Source organism: Asterias rubens, chromosome 3, assembly GCF_902459465.1.
Source record: "Asterias rubens chromosome 3, eAstRub1.3, whole genome shotgun sequence".
NCBI classification, from domain to species: Eukaryota; Metazoa; Echinodermata; class Asteroidea; order Forcipulatida; family Asteriidae; genus Asterias; species Asterias rubens.
The window spans coordinates 19833653-19856350 of NC_047064.1; the positions used below are offsets into that span (position 1 = coordinate 19833653).

The 22698-nt window shown below is 39.1% G+C and overlaps 2 protein-coding genes across 3 annotated transcripts; one reads left to right on the plus strand and one right to left on the minus strand.

The window, feature by feature from the left end:
* Positions 1-755: 755 nt before the first annotated feature.
* On the plus strand, positions 756-5838 carry LOC117287806 (NAD(P) transhydrogenase, mitochondrial-like). 2 transcript variants are annotated; one of them, XM_033768326.1, is made up of 3 exons: positions 756-915; positions 1645-2447; positions 3022-5838. In XM_033768326.1, the coding sequence occupies exons 2-3, from the start codon at positions 1667-1669 to the stop codon at positions 5442-5444; spliced, it is 3204 nt and encodes a 1067-aa protein (XP_033624217.1). In that variant the 5' UTR covers positions 756-915; positions 1645-1666; the 3' UTR covers positions 5445-5838. The 2 variants fall into 2 exon arrangements, with proteins under 2 accessions (XP_033624217.1, XP_033624218.1); XM_033768327.1 differs by having other exon boundaries at positions 756-873.
* Positions 5839-11828: 5990 nt separating this feature from the next.
* On the minus strand, positions 11829-22554 carry LOC117287807 (T-complex protein 1 subunit epsilon-like). The gene is made up of 11 exons (XM_033768328.1): positions 22332-22554; positions 20380-20440; positions 19480-19644; positions 19002-19200; positions 18343-18535; positions 17848-17997; positions 16643-16762; positions 15578-15763; positions 14203-14340; positions 12909-13089; positions 11829-12636 (listed from the first exon to the last, which is right to left on the minus strand). The coding sequence occupies exons 1-11, from the start codon at positions 22434-22436 to the stop codon at positions 12509-12511; spliced, it is 1626 nt and encodes a 541-aa protein (XP_033624219.1). The 5' UTR covers positions 22437-22554; the 3' UTR covers positions 11829-12508.
* Positions 22555-22698: the final 144 nt, after the last annotated feature.

Below are 22698 nucleotides of genomic sequence, written 5' to 3' on the forward strand. Positions count from 1 at the left end.
CCCGCTTTAGGGCCCCGGGAAAATGGTAAGTCGTAGATGCTCTCTGGTGCAATCTAAGGCTAGGCCTTTTCAGAGCCTCCATTTCTTGGGATGTACCCTTAACTTAATCTGAAATAATGACTTTATAAGTAATACAAATAATGCAGTAAAAGTTTGTCCACAAAATATTGTTGGGGCCTTGTGATACTTAAATTTAAATGATGAGGCATTTTCCTCTCGCCTTTTTTTCTTCTTTTTCTCTTCGATTTTTTGTTTTCTATATTTTTGTTTTTGTCTGGGTTTTTTTTACCCGGGGGGGGGGGGGGGGGGGGCTTTCGAAAAGGTGGAGGACAGGTTGAGGACACTTAGCCTACGTAGGGCTACCACCTCCATGGATGCTAGGGTGAAGCATGGGTGAAGGACAGGTGGAGTTGTAGGGGGGGGGGGTACTCCTGGAACAAATTATTGTGCTTTTTTAGCTTTAGAACTTTTAGGGCATTATACGAGTTTACTCAATTCAAAAACGAGTGTACCAATATTAACTTCAAAATAGTGATAAACAATAATATATCAGGGAGATAGTTCATTAAGTTTCTTTACATTCGCAATTTGTTTTTTCATAGAGTAACTCTGTCCTTACTCTATGGTTTTTTAGGACTCAGGAATATCGAATGCCAAAATGCACGGCTTCACTTCGAAAATTACGTTAGGGCACCATACTTCATGTACTACACGTTTCATAAAGGGATTTTATAAGCAACCCGTCGCGACCGGTTTTCAACGCGCGTGGACGTTGATGGAGCGACTGAGTGCAGACGTGGGGCTCTAGAAACACCGGCGGGTTTTCACAATTAACGTCCCCAAAAGCCACATTTCTGTTCCATAAGGTGTAAGGTGTGTACGCTGGTGTAGGCTGCCAACTTAAACTTCAACTGGGTAACGAGCTTTTTACCATGTTTGCTAAGGTTTACCGTCTTCGAAAATAAAAACCCTTGACATTTTTTAGAGTAACTGGCGTAAAAAGTTCATTCGATTTCGACACCCCCAATGGTCATTGAGGATTGTGCTTTACCCATATGGAAACTTTAACTTGGGAAGTTCACCAAACTCCCCTCTGAAAGATGGTTTCAAAGATTGCTTACACATCGTTGTATATTTCTTGATCAGTGATAGAATAAGTCACTCTATTTAAAATAAATAGCTTGTTTGAAAAAGTTTGTTGTTTTCATGTATTTTTCACGGAATTGGTGAAACACAAATCTGTATTGTAATTGTATGCAAATTAAAAACTCATGAATAATTTGGGGTTCAACAATGAAACTTTGAATACATGTGTAAACCATCTAGGGCTAGATAGGCTTTAAAACCAAGTTGCTGTCACTTATCAATGCGCAATTTATTTTTTGGGCGAGCACATTAATTAATTAACGATTTAGTTAGTTTGGTTTTGTTGTGCAAGCCTGTTTTATAATTATATCGTTTGCCTTATTTGAATTTTTATGAAAAATCTCTTATCTATTAGTAAAATATTCCTTTTTGTGTGGAGTCTGTTTATTACTTTTTGCAATTTCTTTAGTTTAAGTGAAAAAGAATTTTACCTTTATTTTGCAGGGTTGATTTTTCAGGGTTAAAATCTTACTTGTGACATGTTTTTCTCTTTCCCAGGAATAAAGTTGGAGCAAGAACCATGTTTCGCCTACTACGGACCGTCAACCATGTAGATGTTGCTACAACATCTCGCATCCACAAGCTAGTCACCACTCGATCAAGAGGTCTGAAGACAACCCTCTTCCGAAGCGCGGAGGCTAAAGATGCACCCCCACCTAAAGGTGTTTCATACAGCAATCTACAAATCGGAGTACCTAAGGAATCCTTCCTGAATGAGAAGCGAGTAGCCTTGTCTCCAGCCGCTGTGAAACTCCTGACGAAGGATGGCTACAAAGTCTCTGTTGAGGATGGAGCAGGAGTGTCTGCTAACTTCCTCAACAAAGACTATGAAGAGGCTGGGGCTGTTATACAAGGGAGAAAGGAAGCTTTTGAGTCTGACATCGTTCTCAAGGTACGTGCCCCAGCGTTGGACGAAGTGGATCTACTCAAGGAGCGCAAGAATCTCTACAGTTTCCTGTATCCAGCTCAGAACAAAGAACTTCTGGATAAACTGGCCACTCGTCAGTCCACAGTCTTCGCAATGGACTGTGTACCACGTATAAGCAGAGCTCAAGTATTTGATGCACTCAGCTCAATGGCTAATATAGCTGGCTACAAAGCAGTCATAGAAGCTGCCAATAACTTTGGAAGGTTCTTTACAGGCCAGATTACCGCAGCTGGGAAGGTTCCACCTGCTAAAGTGCTTGTTATCGGCGGGGGTGTAGCTGGTCTATCAGCCATGGGAACAGCTAAGAGTATGGGAGCCATCGTCCGAGGGTTTGATACACGTGCTGCTGTTAAGGAACAGGTGCAGTCCCTTGGTAAGTTGTCTCGGGGCTCGAAACTAACACAGGACCGCAGGTCCGAGGCCAGTGATTTCAGCCTTGGGCCAGTAAACTTAGGACCCTTTAAGTCCGGCGGTCTTTTGTTTTTTATTAATATAACTTCACTGATTTTGATTACTGTCTTGTAACAAATTCTCTGGTCCAGTAAAAGTTTTGAGCTACTGTACAATTCGAGCTCTATGTCTGAACAGTGTTTATTTTCTGCTGACAAAATGATCTACAATTTTAAGACAACAGTAATGTGCAGACAAAAACATAATACAGAATATATGAACCAGCATTTGTCCTATCAGTGGTTCGCTTTCCAATACTAGTTCAAACGCCAAAGGACCAGTCAAAATTCTCATTTCTTTTTAATGACAAATAATATGGACTAGTGTAAAAGCTGAGTTGGCATGAGAAACCACATTAACTGGCCTCGCTGGATTGTCACTGAAAGAACTTGGGGGCAAACCCTGTGAATCCTGAAAACTGTGCGTTTGTGTTTCATCTGTTTCAATGAAGTTTTTAATTTTGTATTTAAACAGTTATTTCATTCCTATAATCTCAGGTGCTGAGTTTCTTGAGCTTGAGTTTGAGGAATCCGGCGAGGGTACCGGCGGCTACGCTAAAGAGATGTCCCCCGAGTTCATCGCAGCAGAGATGGCGCTGTTCGCTAAACAATGCAAAGAGGTTGATGTCGTCATCACTACTGCCCTCATCCCCGGCAAGAAAGCGCCAACCCTCATCACTAAGGAGATGATCGAATCCATGAAGGAAGGATCGGTGGTCGTCGACCTCGCGGCCGAAGCAGGTGGTAACATCGAAACAACCCGACCCGGGGAGTTGTATAAGTACAAGGGGGTTACTCATATAGGTTATTCTGATTTACCAAGTAGATTACCCACACAGTCTAGTACCTTATATGCTAATAATATCTCTAAGTTATTGTTGTCCATGGGATCACAAAAGCATTTCAATGTCGATCTTGAAGATGAGGTTGTACGAGGCTCCATCATTCTCCATGAAGGTGAGATGATGTGGCCTCCACCACCCCCTAAGGAAGTCCCAGTCGCTGCGGCGCCAGTTGTTACAGCTGCTAAGAAAGAAGTAGCTCCGGTTGTAGCCAATCCTTTCAGTGACACTCTGAAGAGTTCATTGATGTATACCTTAGGGTTGACTTCACTGCACGGCTTCGGTGTATTGTCTCCTGGTGCGTCGTTCAACACTATGTTAACTACCTTCAGTTTGGCCGGCATCGTTGGGTACCATACCGTCTGGGGTGTCACACCAGCTCTTCACTCCCCTTTGATGTCCGTTACCAACGCCATCTCTGGCATCACAGCTGTTGGTGGTCTGGTGTGCATGAGTGGTGGCTACTACCCAGACAGCATCGCAAGTTCTTTAGCGGCACTCGCTGCCTTCATGTCCTCCATCAATATCTTTGGAGGTTTTCTCGTGACCCAGAGGATGTTGGACATGTTCCGCCGCCCAGATGATCCACCAGAGTATAACTACCTGTTCGCCTTACCTGCTGCAGGTGCGATTGGTACGTATATGGCAGCTCATGTGTCAGGGTATGATATTCAGAATGTTGGTTATCTTGCCGCGTCTTTGTGTTGCGTCGGAGCCTTGAGCGGTCTCGCCTCTCAGAAGACCTCTCGAGTTGGGAATGCCTTGGGTATTACAGGAGTGTCTACTGGAATGGTAGCAACTCTTGCTGCATTGAAGGCATCACCAGAGCTTTACACACAAATGGCTTCATGTATTGGTGTCGGAGGTCTGATCGGAACCATCATTGCAAAACGAATGGCCATCACAGATCTGCCGCAGTTGGTTGCTGCTTTCCATAGCTTCGTTGGGTTGGCTGCTGTCCTGACGTGTCTGTCAACATACATGAATGAGGCGCAGCACTTTGCTCTTGATCCAGCCACTGCGGCCATGACTAAAGTATTCTTGTTTCTGGGTACATTCATCGGTGGAGTAACCTTCACTGGTTCCCTGATCGCTTACGGTAAACTTCAAGGTATGTTGAGTTCCGAGCCACTGTTGTTGCCCGGCCGTAATGCCCTGAATGGTGGCATGATGCTGGCTAACGTTGGAGCCTTGAGCTACTATCTGACCAATCCAGGCTATGCTGCTGATATGGGCTGCTTGACCGCGACCAGTGTTCTGTCCTCCATCATGGGTGTGACTCTTACGGCTGCTATTGGAGGAGCTGACATGCCTGTTGTCATCACGGTCCTTAACAGCTACAGTGGATGGGCGTTGTGCGCAGAAGGCTTCATGTTGAACAACAACCTCATGACAATTGTCGGAGCTATGATTGGTTCATCTGGTGCCATCTTGTCCTACATCATGTGCAAGGCTATGAATCGTTCCCTTCCCAACGTCATCTTCGGGGGTTACGGTACCGTCTCGACAGGCGGTGGTAAACCAATGGAAATCACTGGTACCCACACAGAGATCAATGACGATACTGCTATCGATATGATTACCAGTGCCCAGAATATCATCATCACTCCGGGTTACGGTCTGTGCGTTGCTAAGGCTCAGTATCCTATCGCTGAGATGGTCGAGCTCCTTAGCAAGAAGGGTAAGAATGTAAGGTTTGGAATTCACCCCGTTGCTGGTCGCATGCCTGGTCAGCTCAATGTCCTTTTGGCTGAAGCTGGTGTCCCATATGACGTTGTTCTTGAGATGGATGAGATCAATGAAGATTTCCCCGAGACAGACTTGGTTCTTGTCATCGGCGCCAACGACACCGTGAATTCTGCAGCCTTAGAAGATCCAAACTCTATCATCGCTGGCATGCCAGTCCTCAGAGTATGGGATTCCACAAATGTCATCGTGATGAAGCGAACCCTCGGTGTTGGCTATGCGGCTGTTGACAATCCAATCTTCTACAAAGAGAATACATCCATGTTGCTTGGCGACGCTAAGAAATCATGCGATGCATTGCTCACAAAGGTCAAAGATTATTACGCTAGCTAGAGAGGAACAACTTGCCAATCATACACAGACTCAGATTTCTGAAATTATTGCGAATCAAGAAGAGTAACATGAAATTTGTCAAACAAAATTGTGTTTTGATTCCAAAAACCATAACCATAATTTTTATGAATCAGTGAGCAGCCTTCTGATTGTAATTTCACAGGAATTATTTAGATATTAACCGTACCTATTTTAAGGTATACTGACTGCAAGATAAACACATTAACATACAGGCTGAATGTAGAAGTGTTAACAACCACAATCATCGGTACACTTTTTGTTACAAAGACACCATACAGTGTATGAGCAACAGATAAATTTTGAGTAACTCTTTGCAGATCTTGTAATCAACAAGCACTTTTGATTCATCATTGACACAGCAATTGTTAATTAAAATATAAATAACATTAAAATAACTGCTACATCAGTGGTTGTCAAACTGTTCATAAAATGGATTTAAAAAAAATTGTACCCATGATTATGGCTGTGCACAGAAGGAAAATAAGTTCACGTAGTATGTCGGTTAAACGACAATGACAATTGTACAGTAATGTATTCAAACTACCCTTTACACGTGACATTAATATAGACCTTTTTCATGCTGCCTCCATCTTGGTCATGTTCCTCGTATCGAATAACAATAATGAATGCTAATAATAATTTTGAAAATAGGAACCAGACTATTTTGTTCTTCCAGCCTCGGTTTGGAAACATTGATATCAGTGTGAGAAATTCAAGATGGCTGCACCGTGATACAGGTCTATAGCTAATGCTGAACCAATGTTTCAGGAACGACACAAGGTTGAAATTGTCATTAAGCACAGCATGTTAGTAAAGTTTAAGAGTAGACAGAGACGAGCTTCTTGATGCATCTTGCAAGGCGGGGGTGAAAGGAGATGCTTGAAGTTGTTGATGTTTACAAGTATAGAAACAAGTTTAATAAAACTGCATTAGTTTCAATTGACTTATCCCTCTGAGAAATTCCATGAAGTTCCATGAGCAAAACAATTGTAAAAGTCGAGTAATCTAGTGGATTATTGGACACGTAATGTCAGGTCTGGAGTTTCATCTTTGGGCAAGGCCATGTTCATTTTACAAAGGGCACTTCCATTATAAAAGTCTATGGGAAAGTGTTGAAAGGGCACCAAGGCGTAGATGCCATGGCCTCCGTGGCATCCATGTAATCCTCGGCATGCGTAAATGTATCTTGGCAGAATATTGGGCACATACATTTACCTCGACAGAACAAATCTGTTACCCTCTGAAAATTTACTTAAAATTATATCTTCTTTTTTTGCTTTCTTTCTATTTTAAAAGTAATATACAACACAAGCAAGGCACTCTTTATGATTGAAGAGAAAACATTGTTAGATTAACTGAATTATTTGCTTTGATATATATTTTTTTCCAAGAGAAGGTTTCCAAGTTTTAATAATACACAAATGGAGGCAATTGTAAAGTAATATAAAACTGGTACTTTTCAAGACTTTTTTGGGTGGAAATAATTTCAAGTAGGAAACAAATAAAGCTAAATTATGTTCTTTTGCTCAAAGCGAATCACAAATGTCTTATTTCATTAAAAATATATATTACAAATCATGTATTAATTTACGTTAAATAATGGTCACAACAAATAATATAGTGTACACTGTGGTGGATGCTTTTATCTTGTGGAGTTTCAAGGGAGTATGTTTATGTTTCTTTCATTCAGAGAATTTTGTAATTTTGATTCTGAACATGTAGTCTAACGTACATAGGTGTGTACATGTACTTAGGCCGTGTCCGAAACGACGACTTCGGCTACAGCTACGGCTAGATCACGCGCGTCTGCTATTCTTCAACACTGGTAGACGCGCTGATCTAGACGTAGCTGTAGCCGAAGTCGTCGTTTCGGACACGGCCTAAATCTGCTACTAATCAACTACACAATGTATAAATCTGAAAGTGTGTTAGACAATGGGCCAATGGTCTCCCGTGATAATGGTACGTAGATAAACAGAATCTGCCCATTCACCTCAAAGTAAAAAAAAAAGTAAATCCTTTGTTATTATTTGATTTGTCGGAACACTGTTAAAAGTTGCATGATTTGATTAATTAATTTTATGGACTTTATGTTAAAAATATGTTAAAAATCAAGAACAAATTAAAGAATGCAGATATTTAAGTTTGAGACCAAATTGTGAGTGTTTGAAAACAATGCACTATTTTGAAAATTAAACACAATGGCCACCATAAAGTATGATTGTAAACATTTAGATTCTGAATTTCAAAAACCTTAGAAGTTTTTTTGTCCATCCTTTGTTTTTCTAAGGGAAGGATTGCTGTGAGGGTGTGCTTTAACTCAATTACACGGAATAAAGAAATGATTAACAACATGAACCAGAATTTTTAATTCTCGTTTTTATTTTGCTTTGGATCTTGTATCAGTTGTTATGGTTGTCAAATTTGCCTGATTCTGAATTTTGATAATTTAGGCTAAACATTGCAAGGTCTGAATATTGTGGGAAGGGGAAATTAGGCCACATTAATAAAAAAATTGTTGAACGTCCTTTTTTTTGGCGGATGAGGGAGGGAGGGAGTTTTTAATTTTTTTTAATAAGTTTTGTTGACATGCCAAATATGAAATCAAGAATAAAGAAATCATCACAATCACTATAAAACAGAGGGTTTGTGTGTTTTTGATGTTTTCATTAGTTTTGTCAAACAAATTGAACTCCTAGATGACATTTTCTGCAAACTTTTTCAAACAACTAAGCATAGTGTAGCCCAAGTAAATATTTGAAGAATTGTTCTTGCTTTGCCAACATGAATAAACCTTCTTTAAACATCTTTTCAAACCTGTACATTTTGAAAAGAATTTCAGCTGAAAAATCTGGGCAGTAAAAGTATAAAGAGAGATTTTTAAAAAAAAATTAAAAATGGGGTCGGGGTTTTGAACGGTCTGGCTGGGACGATCAAAAAAATTTGTTTACCACAAAGAGGTCTGTAACCAAAGTTACCATTTTCTTCAGTTGTAGCAATCTATATTTCTTGACATGTAACATTGATTGATTATAAAATGGTGCATGCATCTATCAATCAATGAGAGCAATTTATGTATCGCCTTTTAAGCGTTTTCAAGGTGCATGGATGCACTCAGCAGTGAAGGTGCCAGAAACAAAGGGGCAAACCTCTTTTAACGAAAATTATATCAAGGCTCTTTTAAAGGGACCTTTGCTTTGGACCATCCGAAAGTACCGTTATGAAATGCATATGGTTGGAAAGATTTATAAAAGTAGATTGTAATGATCCACGCAAATATGTCTCAAAATTGTACGGTTTTCCTTATACCTCAGGAAGTACACGGCACGCCATTTTGTTGAGTAAAATTTTTGACTCATGGACAACCGTGTTAGTTAGCAAAATAAAAGGAAAACCATGCAATTTCGAAGCTTATTTGTGTGGATCATTATATTCTACTTTTAAAACATCTTTCTAACCATATGCAATTCATAACAAACGGTTTCAAACGCTTTTCATAGACCGCCTCGACCGATCCAAGGCAACGTGTTCCTTTAAAGGTATACCTTGCCCTTAAGAAAGGTACAGCGAAAGTCACATGTGAAGATTCCAGCTGAATACAGTGTCTTCACAAACTGCCATTAATTTGAAGAGTGATTACCAGACGCACGTATACCTTTCCTTTAATACTTAATAATACAGATTCATTTATCCGAGTCCAAACAAGGCAGAGAGAATCGCCATCTCAGTGGAAAGGCTAAGACCCTTCGCAAGGAGCTACGAGAGCGGGAACGGCATGCCATCCGAGCGATCCTCCAGCGAGCCGACGTCGTCTTTTGTGGAATTTTGACACCATAAAATGGTCGACCGTGTTAGTTCACAAAGTAAACCCATGATGACATCGTTGAGGAACATGTTCAATTGGAGCCACAAGACGTTGGCCTTGATTCCAGTTAGGTTTATCAAATAAGAGCCATGAAATTGGGCTCTGTTAATCTGACATGGTAACTGTACCAAAACAATTTTTTTGAAGCAAAAAAATAGGTTGTTTTTTAAATTCAAATAAACAAGCCTGAATATCAGAACTATTTTATTTTTTCTGCTGCCACAAAGGCACTTTAATAAATTCAATGTACAAAACAAAATATCAAATAATGCACAAGCAACACTCACACTCTATTTAAGACAATGGTAGTACGTTCAATACACGAGAAGAGACTCAATGCCAAGACAATTCCAAGCGCAATAGATATATCGTTTAAAGATAGGGTCATAGATTGGCGAGTATTCAAAAATTAAAGACCATAAAAACTAACTTCATGAGAAGCACCCACAATCGCTAAACGTGGATGGACGTCTGTCTTTATAATCTTGCCCGGGCTTGCCCCCATGAAAGATTATGTTAAACAGAACCAATCTGTGACCCTTTTCAGATTGTCAACCAATCGAAGATTGAACCATTTTCCATTGAGGCAGACAGTTTTGTTATTGCAAAAAAAGGAGATGGCCTTACTCAACACAATGTGTATACTGTTATTGAGTAATCAATGGCACAGTTATTGAAGAGAGAAAAAAAACTGCATGCAGGTTGAGGGAAAAGGCGACTTTGATCATCTACAATGAACGTTAAAAATGTACATTTATTTTGTTTTTGTATAGACACTGGGCAAAGAGAAGCAGATGACAACTTTGGTTTAAAATGATATCTCAATTTCCCCAACATTAAATGTTGTTTTACTGCATGTACTTAAAGGCTCACAAAAGTAATGTTAAAACACACACCATTTCCTGTATAATCAACTTAAAAGTAAACAATGGTGAATGCAACATTAGATACTACTTTCAAAATTGTGGGAAAAGAAGATTGGTCTGGCACCCCATGACCACCAATGTGGGCTAGATAGAAAGCTCAGTTGGTGGAGCACCAACAACCAAGGGACATAGGTTGTCTATGCAACCTACACAATGGAGTGTCCAGGTGGATAGTCACACTAACTGTTCCATTGACAGCAAACAATTGGGGGTGTAAATAGCTGTTCACTGACTGACTGAAAAAACAGAAGGACAAAGGTCTGGAATCCAGGATTACACAATTAGGTCCAAGGAGTATACATGTGTACATGTGGAGCAAAGTGTAGCACTGTAGGTGCATGCCTATGCAACCTACACAATGGAGTGACCAGGCTGATAGTCACACTAACTGTTCATTGACAGCAAACAATGGAGGGTGTATATAACTGCCCACTGACTGACTGAAAAACAGAAGGACAAAGGTCTCGAATTACACAATTAGATCCAAGAAGTATACATGTGTACATGTGGAGCAAAGTGTAGCACTGTGGGTGCATGCCTATGCAACCTACACAATGGAGTGACCAGGCTGATAGTCACACTAACTGTCTCATTGACAGCAAACAATGGAGGGTTAAAATAGCCGTCTGCTTAAGGCTAGTGGATTAAATTTAGTGGTTTAAGCTTGATCATCACTGTACACATGTACATTGTACTTAAACAGTAATCCTGCACATACAGCAGACTGGGCCCCTGTCTTTATCCACAAGGATAAAGACAGGTCCCTGCAGCTAGATCCAGTGATTCCATCGGATACAATGATATGATAACCGTGCAGTGACATAGATGCCCAAACAGTCATTGCTGTCAAGTCCGCAATAGAATTTGACTGCGTATCTCTATGTGAAATGACTGAGGTCAAAGGTGAATCTACACGCCAGTTTTGCAGGCAGGCCTCTGGCGTTATTCACAAGCCTCGAAGTCTGACGTCAGATGTTCAGGCTAAACGTTCAGAAGCTCCACATTAGGATTTTATCCCAAATAGATGGCTTTATCTTAACAAAACCCATCTTGGATATTTCATGGAAGAAGGAAATGTATTTCTTTCCTCCATGGTTTATTCCAATGGACCTTCTTCCATGGTTTATTCCTTTGGAGGAAGGGAATGTATTTCTTTCCATAATTGTTATACCAAATAAAACTCTGTGGTTAATATCAAGTCATCTTCACATATGCCTGTCACTGTAACTTATAGGCTTCATAGAGTAGAGCCTATGTAGAGAATATAATAAACAGGCCTCAGGCTTTGCCCTCAACATTTTTCAGTGACTAGCCAGTTGGACTGGTTAGCTTGTCTTTTCACTTGTCCACTTTTTCAAATTTTTACGTGTGCTCTTTTACTTGCAAAACAATAGTTAATGGCTTGACCATAGCAGAGTCTTTCTCGAAGTAAAAGTTGTACCAAACTTTGTCCATATTTCACACAACAAAGGGAAGCTTTTTACTATTGAAGGTAGCCAGCCAGACCACTTGGGAGAGTAATGTTAACTAGCAACTGTTAAGGAAGAGTGCTGGTATTTATACTGACTATTGCTTACTGCATGTACATAAAGTTTGACATAAACTTAAACCGAGGTGTAATGTGTCTGTCATTATGAAGAGGAAACAATGGCGAGAACGGGTCATGTGGTAAGTGAAGGCAAGAAAATACCACTAAGATGAACCCAAGACCACAAAAAAGATCTTCAACTTCATGAAGACAATCAAAGAAACGTTTTTATCCAGCCTACTATCAATGCATTGCTGCTTTTGAAAAGAAAAACGAACGCTCAATGGAAAATTTACATTTTCAGGTTAGACACCAAGTTTGCGATCAATCATTACAACAGGTGAATAGACTTAATACTGGCGTACATTCCCACATAATAATGTGCTTATATCTAGTATTCTAACACAAGAGGCTCAAGAGTCGCGCCAAACCAAATTCTGAATTAAATACAAGAAAAGTTTGACGTATGAAAGAGTTAGGAGCCACTGAACGCACTAGAAGTCGAAAGATCGACTGTTGCAGTCAATCAAAACAACTCTCGAGCACCTTGGTTTCAGACGTCAAACTTGTCACGAGCCAAACCAATGTGAATGTTATGTTGAGTTTGCCTGTCTGAAACCAACATTTATTTGGGTAGACCTAGAGAGTCGCTTTTAATCTGTTTGGTTCGGCGTGACTCTGGACTGCCTGTCTGAACCGGGTGCAAGTCCATGACATTAACTCCTCACTGAGCTTGACCAAACTGTGACCTAATATCATCAATCTTAAGAATCATCCGTACAAGTTGTGTAGCTAGGTTGATCTGTTGTGTCTTTCCAATCAGCGTCTCGATCACGTGCTGATCCTTCATGTCTGTGAAAATAATAATAATAATAAAACACATTTACAAATTTAGCAATAAAGGATAAAGTGTTCCAATATATGGGCAAGCAAGTACAAGAATTCATCTTGGAAGGACACCAATTCCAATACCAAACAACAGGACAAAACAATACTGTGTCGGTCAGGGACAACAAAAGTAAACAAAGTAAACTAAAACACTGTTTCTCGGAAGCATGTTGTCCGCAAAACTACTCTTAGAAAATAAAAACATGTTACAAAACGTGATGAAATTCAATACATACCATTAGTACCCTTTCCCATGCAGTCAATTCCAAGTCTTGGGTTTCCCTCTTTCACTTGTCTGGATTTGATGTCGGCTAGCGTCCTTATTGGATGTAGACCGCTGTTCTCAGCTAGTGCCATGGGGATAGATTCTAGAGCATCGCTGAAACTACGCATGGCGTACTGCTCTATTGTGGAAATCTGTATGGATTAAATAACACCAAGTCATTTTCTGGTACAATCGTCAAAGGAACAATCTTAAGACAGAATCTTTGTATCTTACAAACTTACAATGGTTAATGGATTATCTGATGCATTAAAAAGAAGCAAGCTTATGTGATCTGGATCAGTCAACTAATAATATTAATGTTTCACCTACATCAGTGCGCTAGGCCATGGGGACAAGCCTGACAATGGTTCGAGGTGAATTTATTCTTGCATGGTGTCTGGCCTTTAATATCATTTAACTGATAGAAAAGGAATCCTGAATTCCATGCTTACAAGTTTAGGGGGAAACAAAAAAATAATGTTGGTGATTTATCAGAAAGAAGCTCGAGAGGCACACATTTTTTTTCCAAGATGCACCATATCTTACACAAATGACTAATTTAAATGGTATCAAGTTTATTAATATTCAGTTCAATTAAAGGCAGTGGACACTATTGGTAATTGTCAAAGACTAGCCTTCACAGTTGGTGTATCTCAACATATGCATAAAAAAACAAACCTGTGAAAATTTGAGCTCAATCGGTCACCAAACTTGCGAGAAAATAATGAAAGAAACAAAACACCCATGTCACATGAAGTTGTGTGCGTTTAGATGGTTGATTTCGCGACCTCAAGTTCTAAATCTGAGGTCTTGAAATCAAATTCGTGGAAAATTACTTCTTTCTCAAAAACTATGGCACTTCAGAGGGAGCCGTTTCTCACAATGTTTTATACCATCAACCTCTCCCCATTACTTGTCACCAAGAAAGGTTTTATGCTAATAATTATTTTGAGTAATTACCAATAGTGTCCACTGCCTTTAAATTAAATTTAATTATTTCAATATATAACATTTATTTCAATCTTGAACAGTACATAACAAAATGAAAAAAAAAAAAAAAAAAACAAACATATTGTGGAGGAACAATCCTACTAAGCCAAGGCTTTTTGTAGTGGATTGCCTTAAGAAGAAAAGAAAAAAACCGAAAAGACAAACTTAATTAATATCCATCTTATTGTTCCCCCTGATTAACAAGAACAGTCCCATACCACCAGCCACAAAGGCTCAAGTTTGTCTAGAGACAATTTCAATTTTGGGGCACTCACCTTATCTGCTTCTCTACTGACAGCGAGAGCACATGCAATCTCCGCAGCACCACCTCCATATACAATGTGATTATTACGGACTAGATTGCGGATTACACACAGGGCGTCATGTAAACTACGCTTAGCTTCTTCAATGATCTGAAAATTGAATGACAATTAATAATTACTTCAGCATCAAAACTTGTGGAAGTGTCGTGGCCGAGTGGTTAAGAGCACCAAATTCAAACTCTGGTGTTTCTTATCAGCAGAGTGTGGGTTCGAATCCCCAGCCGTGACACTTGTGTTCATAAACAAGACACTTAACCATTGCTTCGTCCTTCGTCCTAGGCCATTGGTTCCACGTGTTGTGTAACGCATGTAAAAGAACCCAGAGCACTTATCGAAAAGAGAAGGGGTTCGCCCCGGTGTTCCTGGCTGTGGCTGCTGTATGCGCCGTAGCACCTTGTAAACCCTTAGAAGGTCTAAGAATTCATCACTGCAATCACCTATCTTTCTGAAAGTTTGTATATACTCAGCGCCTTGAGTACCTTGTTTGGTAGATACGTGCTAAGATCTAAATATATCTTAACATTAAAAAGAAGTGACCTGCGAAAGTCCAATGATTAAGATAGCCTTAACCAAGAAAAATTAACTAATTATGCGACTTGAATCAGTCAACTCATAAAGTTGATGTTTCACCTACATCAGTGCGCTAGGCCATGAGGACAAGCCTGACAATGGTTCGAGGTGAATTTATTCTTGCATGGTGTCTGGCCTTTAATATCATTCAACTGATAGAAAAGGAATCCTGAATTCCATGCTTAGTGTCATTAAACAGCAACTAAGCAAGAATATTTTGGTGATTTATCATCTAGAGTAAGCTTGGGCGGTAATTGGTATTACCGAATAGTCACAGTTATTGTTTGATACCGAAATACCAAGAGCTGTTTAAAAAAAAAACCGGACTGGCCATTAATGGCAGAGACAGAAAAAAGGGGAGCCCTCAGTTTCGTTAGTAAATTAAATTTGTGTGAATAGTCGTGACAGACACGATTGGTTCACACAACTTTTTTAGTAAGAAGAAACTAAGAAGAAGTCTCCTGAAGAAGAGCAGAGTATACTGTTCGAAACGTGGAGACCCAACCGGCTCTTTTCAGAGCCAACACTCACCATAAGAGATTTACACATGGTTGTACCCTCCAGTTCACTATTTATTTATAGTTTCTTCTTATTTCTCCACACCATGCAAAGCTTCAAACAATACTTATGTTTTTTTTAGTAATCGTGGCACCACGATTAACCGGGTTGTTGAAAAACAGTAGTCGAGACTCGACTAAGCAGTCAATAGTCCTGACCTCGACACTAGTCACCCAGGCCTAATCATAATCCATCTTACCATTTTGTTTCCACCGCGGATGAAGATGGTCACGGCTCTAGAATTATGACAATCCTCGATAACCAACATATGATCTTTGGTTGTGCCGAATGACAACTCCCTCACGATGCCTGCTTTACCCAGTTTCTCTGCGGTGAGCTCTTGGAAGCGTGGGACGATGCGGCCACCCGTTGCAATGGCTATTAACTAGAAAATAACAAGATGCAAATAAGTCACGATGAAAAGCTAAGTTTTCATTCATGGGAAGACCAATAACAAACATTTGTGTCATTTACAACCCATTGTGAATATAAAATGCATGGCAATTGACAATATAGCTGTTAAGTAGGGTTTTAAACTTTAGAACCTTCAGGATTCAAACGTAGATGTTGGCATCTAATCCCCTGCCCTTAGAGGCACATGACACTATTGGGTATTACTAAAAAAAAGTGTTAAAAAAGTGTTAAAAACTCAGTTGGTAACGAGCAATGGAGAGCTGTTGACAGTATACAACTTTGTGAGAAACATCTCCCTCTGAAGTGACATAGTTTTTGAGAAAAATTTCTCACTCAAATATTAAGAATTCAGGTCATTAAGACCTGACTGACATGCCGATGACTGCTAAATGTCTCACCTACATCAGTGCGCTAGGCCATGAGGACAAGCCTGACAATGGTTCGAGGTGAATTTATTCTTGCATGGTGTCTGGCCTTTAATATCATTTAACTGATAGAAAAGGAATCCTGAGTTCCATGCTTGTAAAAAAAAATTCAACACAACACGACAAAACATCTTGTTTTATTCAAAAGCTTAAAAGGTTTTGATACCTTTTGTAGATCAAGATTTTAAACATGACATGGATCCCTACTCACTGTGAATGAAGATGTATGTAATATAATTTACTTTATTAGTCGCCTCGTTTTTTAGTGAAAAGTGAAAATCACAGGGCAATGTTTTAGGAGTCGCGTAAATCCGTTGTACATGCCAAAATAATCTCAATAATAATGCTTACAGCATTAGTGAATAAAATCCTTCACAATAGGAAAAACTTTTCTTACTCAAATTGTTGAAATGAATTCAATTTACCTCGATTTCTGGTCCTCCTACCCATCTGATAGCTGGGAGTTTATTCTGTAGAAGTAAGTGGTTTGCCTCGTCATCAAATCCCCATTGACAAATGGCGAGATTAGCTCCTGTCGCTTTCACCTTGATTAGAAATACAAAGAAAAAAATCAAATTGAAATCATATCTACTTTAAACCAACACTAAATATTATCAATGAGTATAATAAGTAGGATTTGAAACTTTGCACGGTGTAAGAATAACTAGGTGAGGCTTGCGGTAACACCATGTGTAAATCTCTTTACAGTAGTATTGGTTCAGGTGTGGAACCACCAGTTCTTGTCAGAACCAACACAGCTCAAAAGAGTTTTTCACATGGGTTTACCGCAAAACCTCCCCTAAAAATTAACATTGCAATAATGATCAAAATGTTAATAACACTTTAGATAGACGTAGATAGAAAAACCTACGCAGTGTTCGGAGGGTTTGTCCACTCCTGGCAAAAAACCAACACCTGTTTCACCTACATCAGTGCGCTAGGCCATGGGGACAAGCCTGACAATGGTTCGAGGTGAATTTATTCTTGCATGGTGTCTGGCCTTTAATATCATTTAACTGATAGAAAAGGAATCCTGAATTCCATGCGTCACTCTCATCAAGTAGTAAACCACAAGGGATTGAACAAAGAATAATTGATTAGAGCGGGATGTGAACCTGCGACCTCAGGTGTAACGTACCAGCGCTCTACCGGTGAGCTAACTAGCCCCACGTTGGCGGTCTCCTTATTTTGTCAATATCTTTGTTCAGGGTGCCAGTCAGATCACCAAGCAACCTGTGGCTGCCGTTAATTGAGGGACCACAACCTAGTTTATGATACAACCTGGGAAGCGGCAGCCAGGGGATCACCTAAGAGGGATGCAACTTTTAAATTAATGAAATACAAGGGAAATTGACTTGGCAAATTTTGAAATAATTTCCGGTTGAACAAAGAAACTTGACTAGAGCGAGACTTGATTCGGGAAGTAATGTGCCGATGCTTAACCAACTGCGCTATCTAGCCATTTTGCTGTCAGTGTGGCCGTATCCGAATTGGCGGCTACAGCTACGGCTGTTGCTAAGGGTGTTGTTAAGGACGTCCTATACTTCCAACGCAGAAATGTAGCCATAGCCATCATATTGAACACAGCCTGTCACTCTTAATACACTCAATATTCACATTGAGTACGTACCTGCTCCACCATGTCAGTGAATTTCTTATTCTCATACTCCTTCAGCTTCTTATAGTCCTCGACTGACTTGATATCCAACTTGTGAGTCGTCTTGGGTTTAGGAGGCTCAAACGGACACGTCAGGATCGCCATCTTAGCATCTTTGATTTCCTGAAGAAAAAAAATTGACAAACTTAAAATTATTTCCATTGCCATATACAAGGAAAAAGGAAAGAAATATTTTTAACAAGTTTTGAATTAAAAATAACAGTAACCAAGACGATTGATCTTTCAAAGGCACTGTTAAAAATATTGCTTAATTTAGAAAACGACTTGAATGCTTAATAATGTTTCACCTACATCAGTGCGCTAGGCCATGGGGACAAGCCTGACAATGGTTCGAGGTGAATTTATTCTTGCATGGTGTCTGGCCTTTAATATCATTTAACTGATAGAAAAGGAATCCTGAATTCCTTGCTTATAAATATACAAAAATCCAAATTCAATATAAATTACCTTGGGCATCTGTGGATGGCTGAAATCTTTGTCGATAATGACCCCTTTGACCAGCATGGTGTCCTCAAGTTGACCTCCGACCTTTCCCTCGACCTTGATCAGTTCAAAGTCTACATCTTTACGATCGAAATCTGCAACGGTCATGATTGCATCCACGGCAATTTTAGCCATCTGACGATGACACTTGTTCACACTAGGAATATAAAATATAAAAATAGCTGATAAAACATCAATCTATAATAAATATAGAAATATTCTCTCTAAAAATCTCAAAATATTACAAAGTGGCTGAAGACACAAAACTTTGTAGTACTTTTCAGTCTTAAAAGGCACTGCTAACAAAAATATTGTTAAATTTAGAAATAAATTGTAAAACATTCTGGCTGTACGACTGCTAAATGTTTCACCTACATCAGTGCGCTAGGCCATGGGGACAAGCCTGACAATGGTTCGAGGTGAATTTAATCTTGCATGGTGTCTGGCCTTTAACATCATTTAACTGATAGAAAAGGAATCCTGAATTCCATGCCGGTACAAAAATCCAACCTCAAACTCTTAAATCATTTGAAGTTACTTAAACCAAGTATGTCATAAGTCTTCAGGTTTGTGTTTCAAATGAAAAAAAAAAAAAAAAAAAAGAGTCCTCATTAAAACTTTACATCTTTGATCCAAGTGTGGTCATAGCTGTCTCGATTAGTGGCTCCAAGTGATCTTTGCTGACCACAAATGCTTCCTTGATTTCCTCAAGTCTCTGGACAGCTTTACGGGCAGCCATCTCATAGCCGTCAGCAATGCGGATTGGATGAATGCCACGATCTAGAAGACCCTCTGCATGTTCAAGAAGGGCTCCAGCGAGTACTGCAAATAAACAAATTGACAATCAAAGACTAGTTATAATGTACCGGGTTCTTCGTCAAACAGTATGTAGGTGAAATGACCCGAGAAAATTTCTTGAAAATATCGGTTGCCACAGACTCAACTGCGAGGGATGACCAGTGTTCTAACCAGGCCTGATACTTCACAGAGGTAAAAACGGCGAAATTTCCAGTAGAAATTCACATTTTCCTCATAGGGTGTTAAAACTAAAAATCTACAGGGAGAAATTGGGGAGAAATCTCATCACTAAACTGTACTCACCGACCACTCCAGTAGTACCATCTCCAATCTCATCATCTTGTGACTTGGAGAGTTGGACAAGAAGTTTAGCAATCTGATGCTCAACATCCATCTTGCTGAGAATGGTGGCTCCGTCGTTTGTTACTGTGACCTCACCATCTGGGCTTACCAGCATCTTATCAAGACCTTGATATCAAATCAAAAATACAGAACTCAAAGGCACTGGACACTATCGGTAATCATTCAAAATAATTGTTAGCATAAAAACTAACTTGTTAACGACCAATGGAGAGCTGTAGATAGTATAAAACATTGTGAGAAACGGCTCCCTCTGAAGTACGTAGCTTTTGACAGAGAAGTAATTTCTCAATAAAAAACTTGAATTTGATTTCAAGACCTCAGAATTAAATTTTGAGGTCTCGAAAATAAGCATCTGAAAGTACACAACTTGTGCGACTTTTTAGTACTTTTCGGTCTTCAACACTGCCAAAAATTCTGTAACATTTAGAAATCATCTTTTAAAGTGATGTCTGAATGACAGTTTGATGTTTCACCTACATCAGTGCGCTAGGCCATGAGGACAAGCCTGACAATGGTTCGAGGTGAATTTATTCTTGCATGGTGTCTGGCCTTTAATATCATTTAACTGATAGGAAAGGAATCCTGAATTCCATGCTTATACAAAAACCAATCACAACTTTTTTTCATACAAAAGCTTTCCAACTGCCTCTAGCTTTGGGGCAATCTGGTGGTCTAGTTGGTAAGGAATCTGCCCCAAAACTGCAAAGGTTGTGGGTTTGAATCTAGTAATATGCCTGTGAATATTTTCCACAGAACTTGAGAAAGTACAAAGTTTACAGTGCTTACACAATTGGTGTTTGGGTAAACAAATTACAAGTGTAGGAGTTCAATTTATTTTACCATTTGGTCCTAAAGATGTCTTCAATGTTGATGCTACACTCTTGGCAGCCATTATGTGCGACTGAAAAGAAACAATTATAGAAATAAGTGTAATAGAAATAAATAGAAATAAATATTTTCAATTGAAAATTGTGAATTATAGCTGGATTATCAAGCCAAGAGATATCACATAAACAAGTAAATAATAAACAAGTAAAATTAATGACCATCCTATCACCGCAAGAAAGTTTAAAAGTAAATAATGTTGTCAAAAACAGCTTTCAAAATTAATAAGTAAGACAGTTTAATTGAATTTTTACAAACATTACAAAAAGAAATGAAAATGTAATGACATAAATTATGTTTAAAGCAAGACAAAAGCAAGTAATAAAAAAATAAATAAAAAATATATACTTCAATGTAAAACAAGTGAATCAATTGAACAAAGTGTTTTTAAATTCAAGCAAATATTAAACAAATGAAGTGCAAATTATAACGTTTTTAACATAAATACTAAACCCAGTAACTGGGGCGCTGTATCCTTTTTGTTCAAAATGTTGACATTATCTATCATACTAGTGCATAGTTAGAGAAACAAAACAAGCCTAACTAGAACCGATTTTGTTGCTGTGCACGGATGTGCAGTGCATTGTGGGTCCGGGTCATTGATGATTGATTTATATTTTTTCCAGGACGAACGTGGGTGATTAACCCATTATCTGCACACGTCCGTTCGTCATAGAAAGAAAAAAAAATACGCAATCCGTGTTTTGTGTACAAAACATGTCCACGCGTTCGTCCTGGAAAAAAATATACATAAATGATCCGGACCCACAATGCACTGCACATCCGTGCACAGCAAAAAAACCTGGTTCTAGTTAGGCTTGAAGAGATGGATGGTCCAGCGGAATGCTCAGAAATCATCATTTTTGAGCACCAAAATAAGTCTAAGACGAAGTACAATTTCAATCTTGGTGTTGCATTGCATCTTAAACTGATCTTCAACATATGTAGAGGCCAGTAGGCAGTTTTGAAGGTAATTCGTTGGTTATTTTCGTCAATTTAGGCAGTTTTTTGTGTGACATTTAGAGAAAATGTTGGTTTCTCTAACTAAGCTGGGTTTCGCTGGGGCGCTAGTATGACAGAAAATGTCAAAATTTCGAAAAAGGGAATGCCAAATTACTGGGTCTACATATAAATACTAAATTTACAAACAAGTAAAATGTAAATAGAAAATAAAATAAAGTTACATAGTAAAAGACGTCGTCATAATCCTATCACCCCAATCAAGTACAGTAATTTTGGGGTTTTAAAATTAAATGGCTTTAAATTGACAAGTTGACAAACATTTTTAAAATAAACATTTTTAAAATAAATAAAAGTAGGCCTACATTACAATACAACAATACAAACAAAGGGATTACTTTCCATATGGCGCCACCACTTTTTCACTCATTTTTACAAAAAGGGATATCTAATAGAGGTAAATTAGATACTATATTATTTCACATCGAATGAAAAAGTGGTGGCGCCATACGGGAAACTTTTCCAGGGCGAGTTGACTAGTTTCTTACTGCGCCAATTCAAAATTGTAATTGACTTGTTATCAATAGGAGACTTTCCAACGCTAGGTGGCAGCAGACATACCGGGTAAATTTCCATTGTTTACGTAGTTCTGAACATGCGCATAATTCTGAGAACAATGGATTTACCCGTAAGTCTGCTGCCCTCTATCGTCCCAGAAAGTCTCCCATTAATTGATTGACGTAAACATGGAATGTTGGAGAGCGTTTCATGCTAGGCCCTAATTATTAAACCTATTAATTCATTACTATAGGCATACACACATCGTGCTATTTACTAAATACCTGCACCCCCCCCCCCTCCCACACCCAAAATATGAATTTCCCCCAAACAAAAATGTACGTCTGCCGAATTTATGTGCATGAGTTACATACACAAAAGTGTCATACCTTCTGAGCTTCGATCCCAGTCAAACGGGTCTTTTGGTCCTGATCTCTGACGATGAAAAACGGCCGACCAAACTCATCGAATGCAAGAGATCCGACGGAAGTCATGATGAGATTTTGAAGATATTTCAGCCACAGACGAAAAGGATGGAACAGGATTTAATTGACCTCTTTCAGAATTCACATGTAACCCATTCGGTAGAAAGATCTCGAAAACAAAATGGCCACCGCGACCGACCGCAGGCAAATTTTGCAAAATCATTGGTACATCCCTAAATCATAAGGGCAGAAATATTTTTTTGCAATAACCAAAGTGCTTTTAATTAATATTTTTCTGATGCATTTATTTCTTCTTTAAATTTAGGAATAG

Bases quoted from the DNA above. Each gene is read 5' to 3' on its own strand.
- LOC117287806 (XM_033768326.1), top strand. From the start codon at position 1,667: ATGTTTCGCCTACTACGGACCGTCAACCATGTAGATGTTGCTACAACA. The intron at 2,448-3,021 runs GTAAGTTGTCTC...CTATAATCTCAG, and splicing joins GGAACAGGTGCAGTCCCTTG to GTGCTGAGTTTCTTGAGCTT.
- LOC117287807 (XM_033768328.1), bottom strand. From the start codon at position 22,436: ATGACTTCCGTCGGATCTCTTGCATTCGATGAGTTTGGTCGGCCGTTT. The intron at 19,645-20,379 runs GTAAAATAAATT...TTTGATATCAAG, and splicing joins GACATCTTTAGGACCAAATG to GTCTTGATAAGATGCTGGTA. The intron at 18,536-19,001 runs GTAAAGTTTTAA...TTATATTCCTAG, and splicing joins ACCACACTTGGATCAAAGAT to TGTGAACAAGTGTCATCGTC.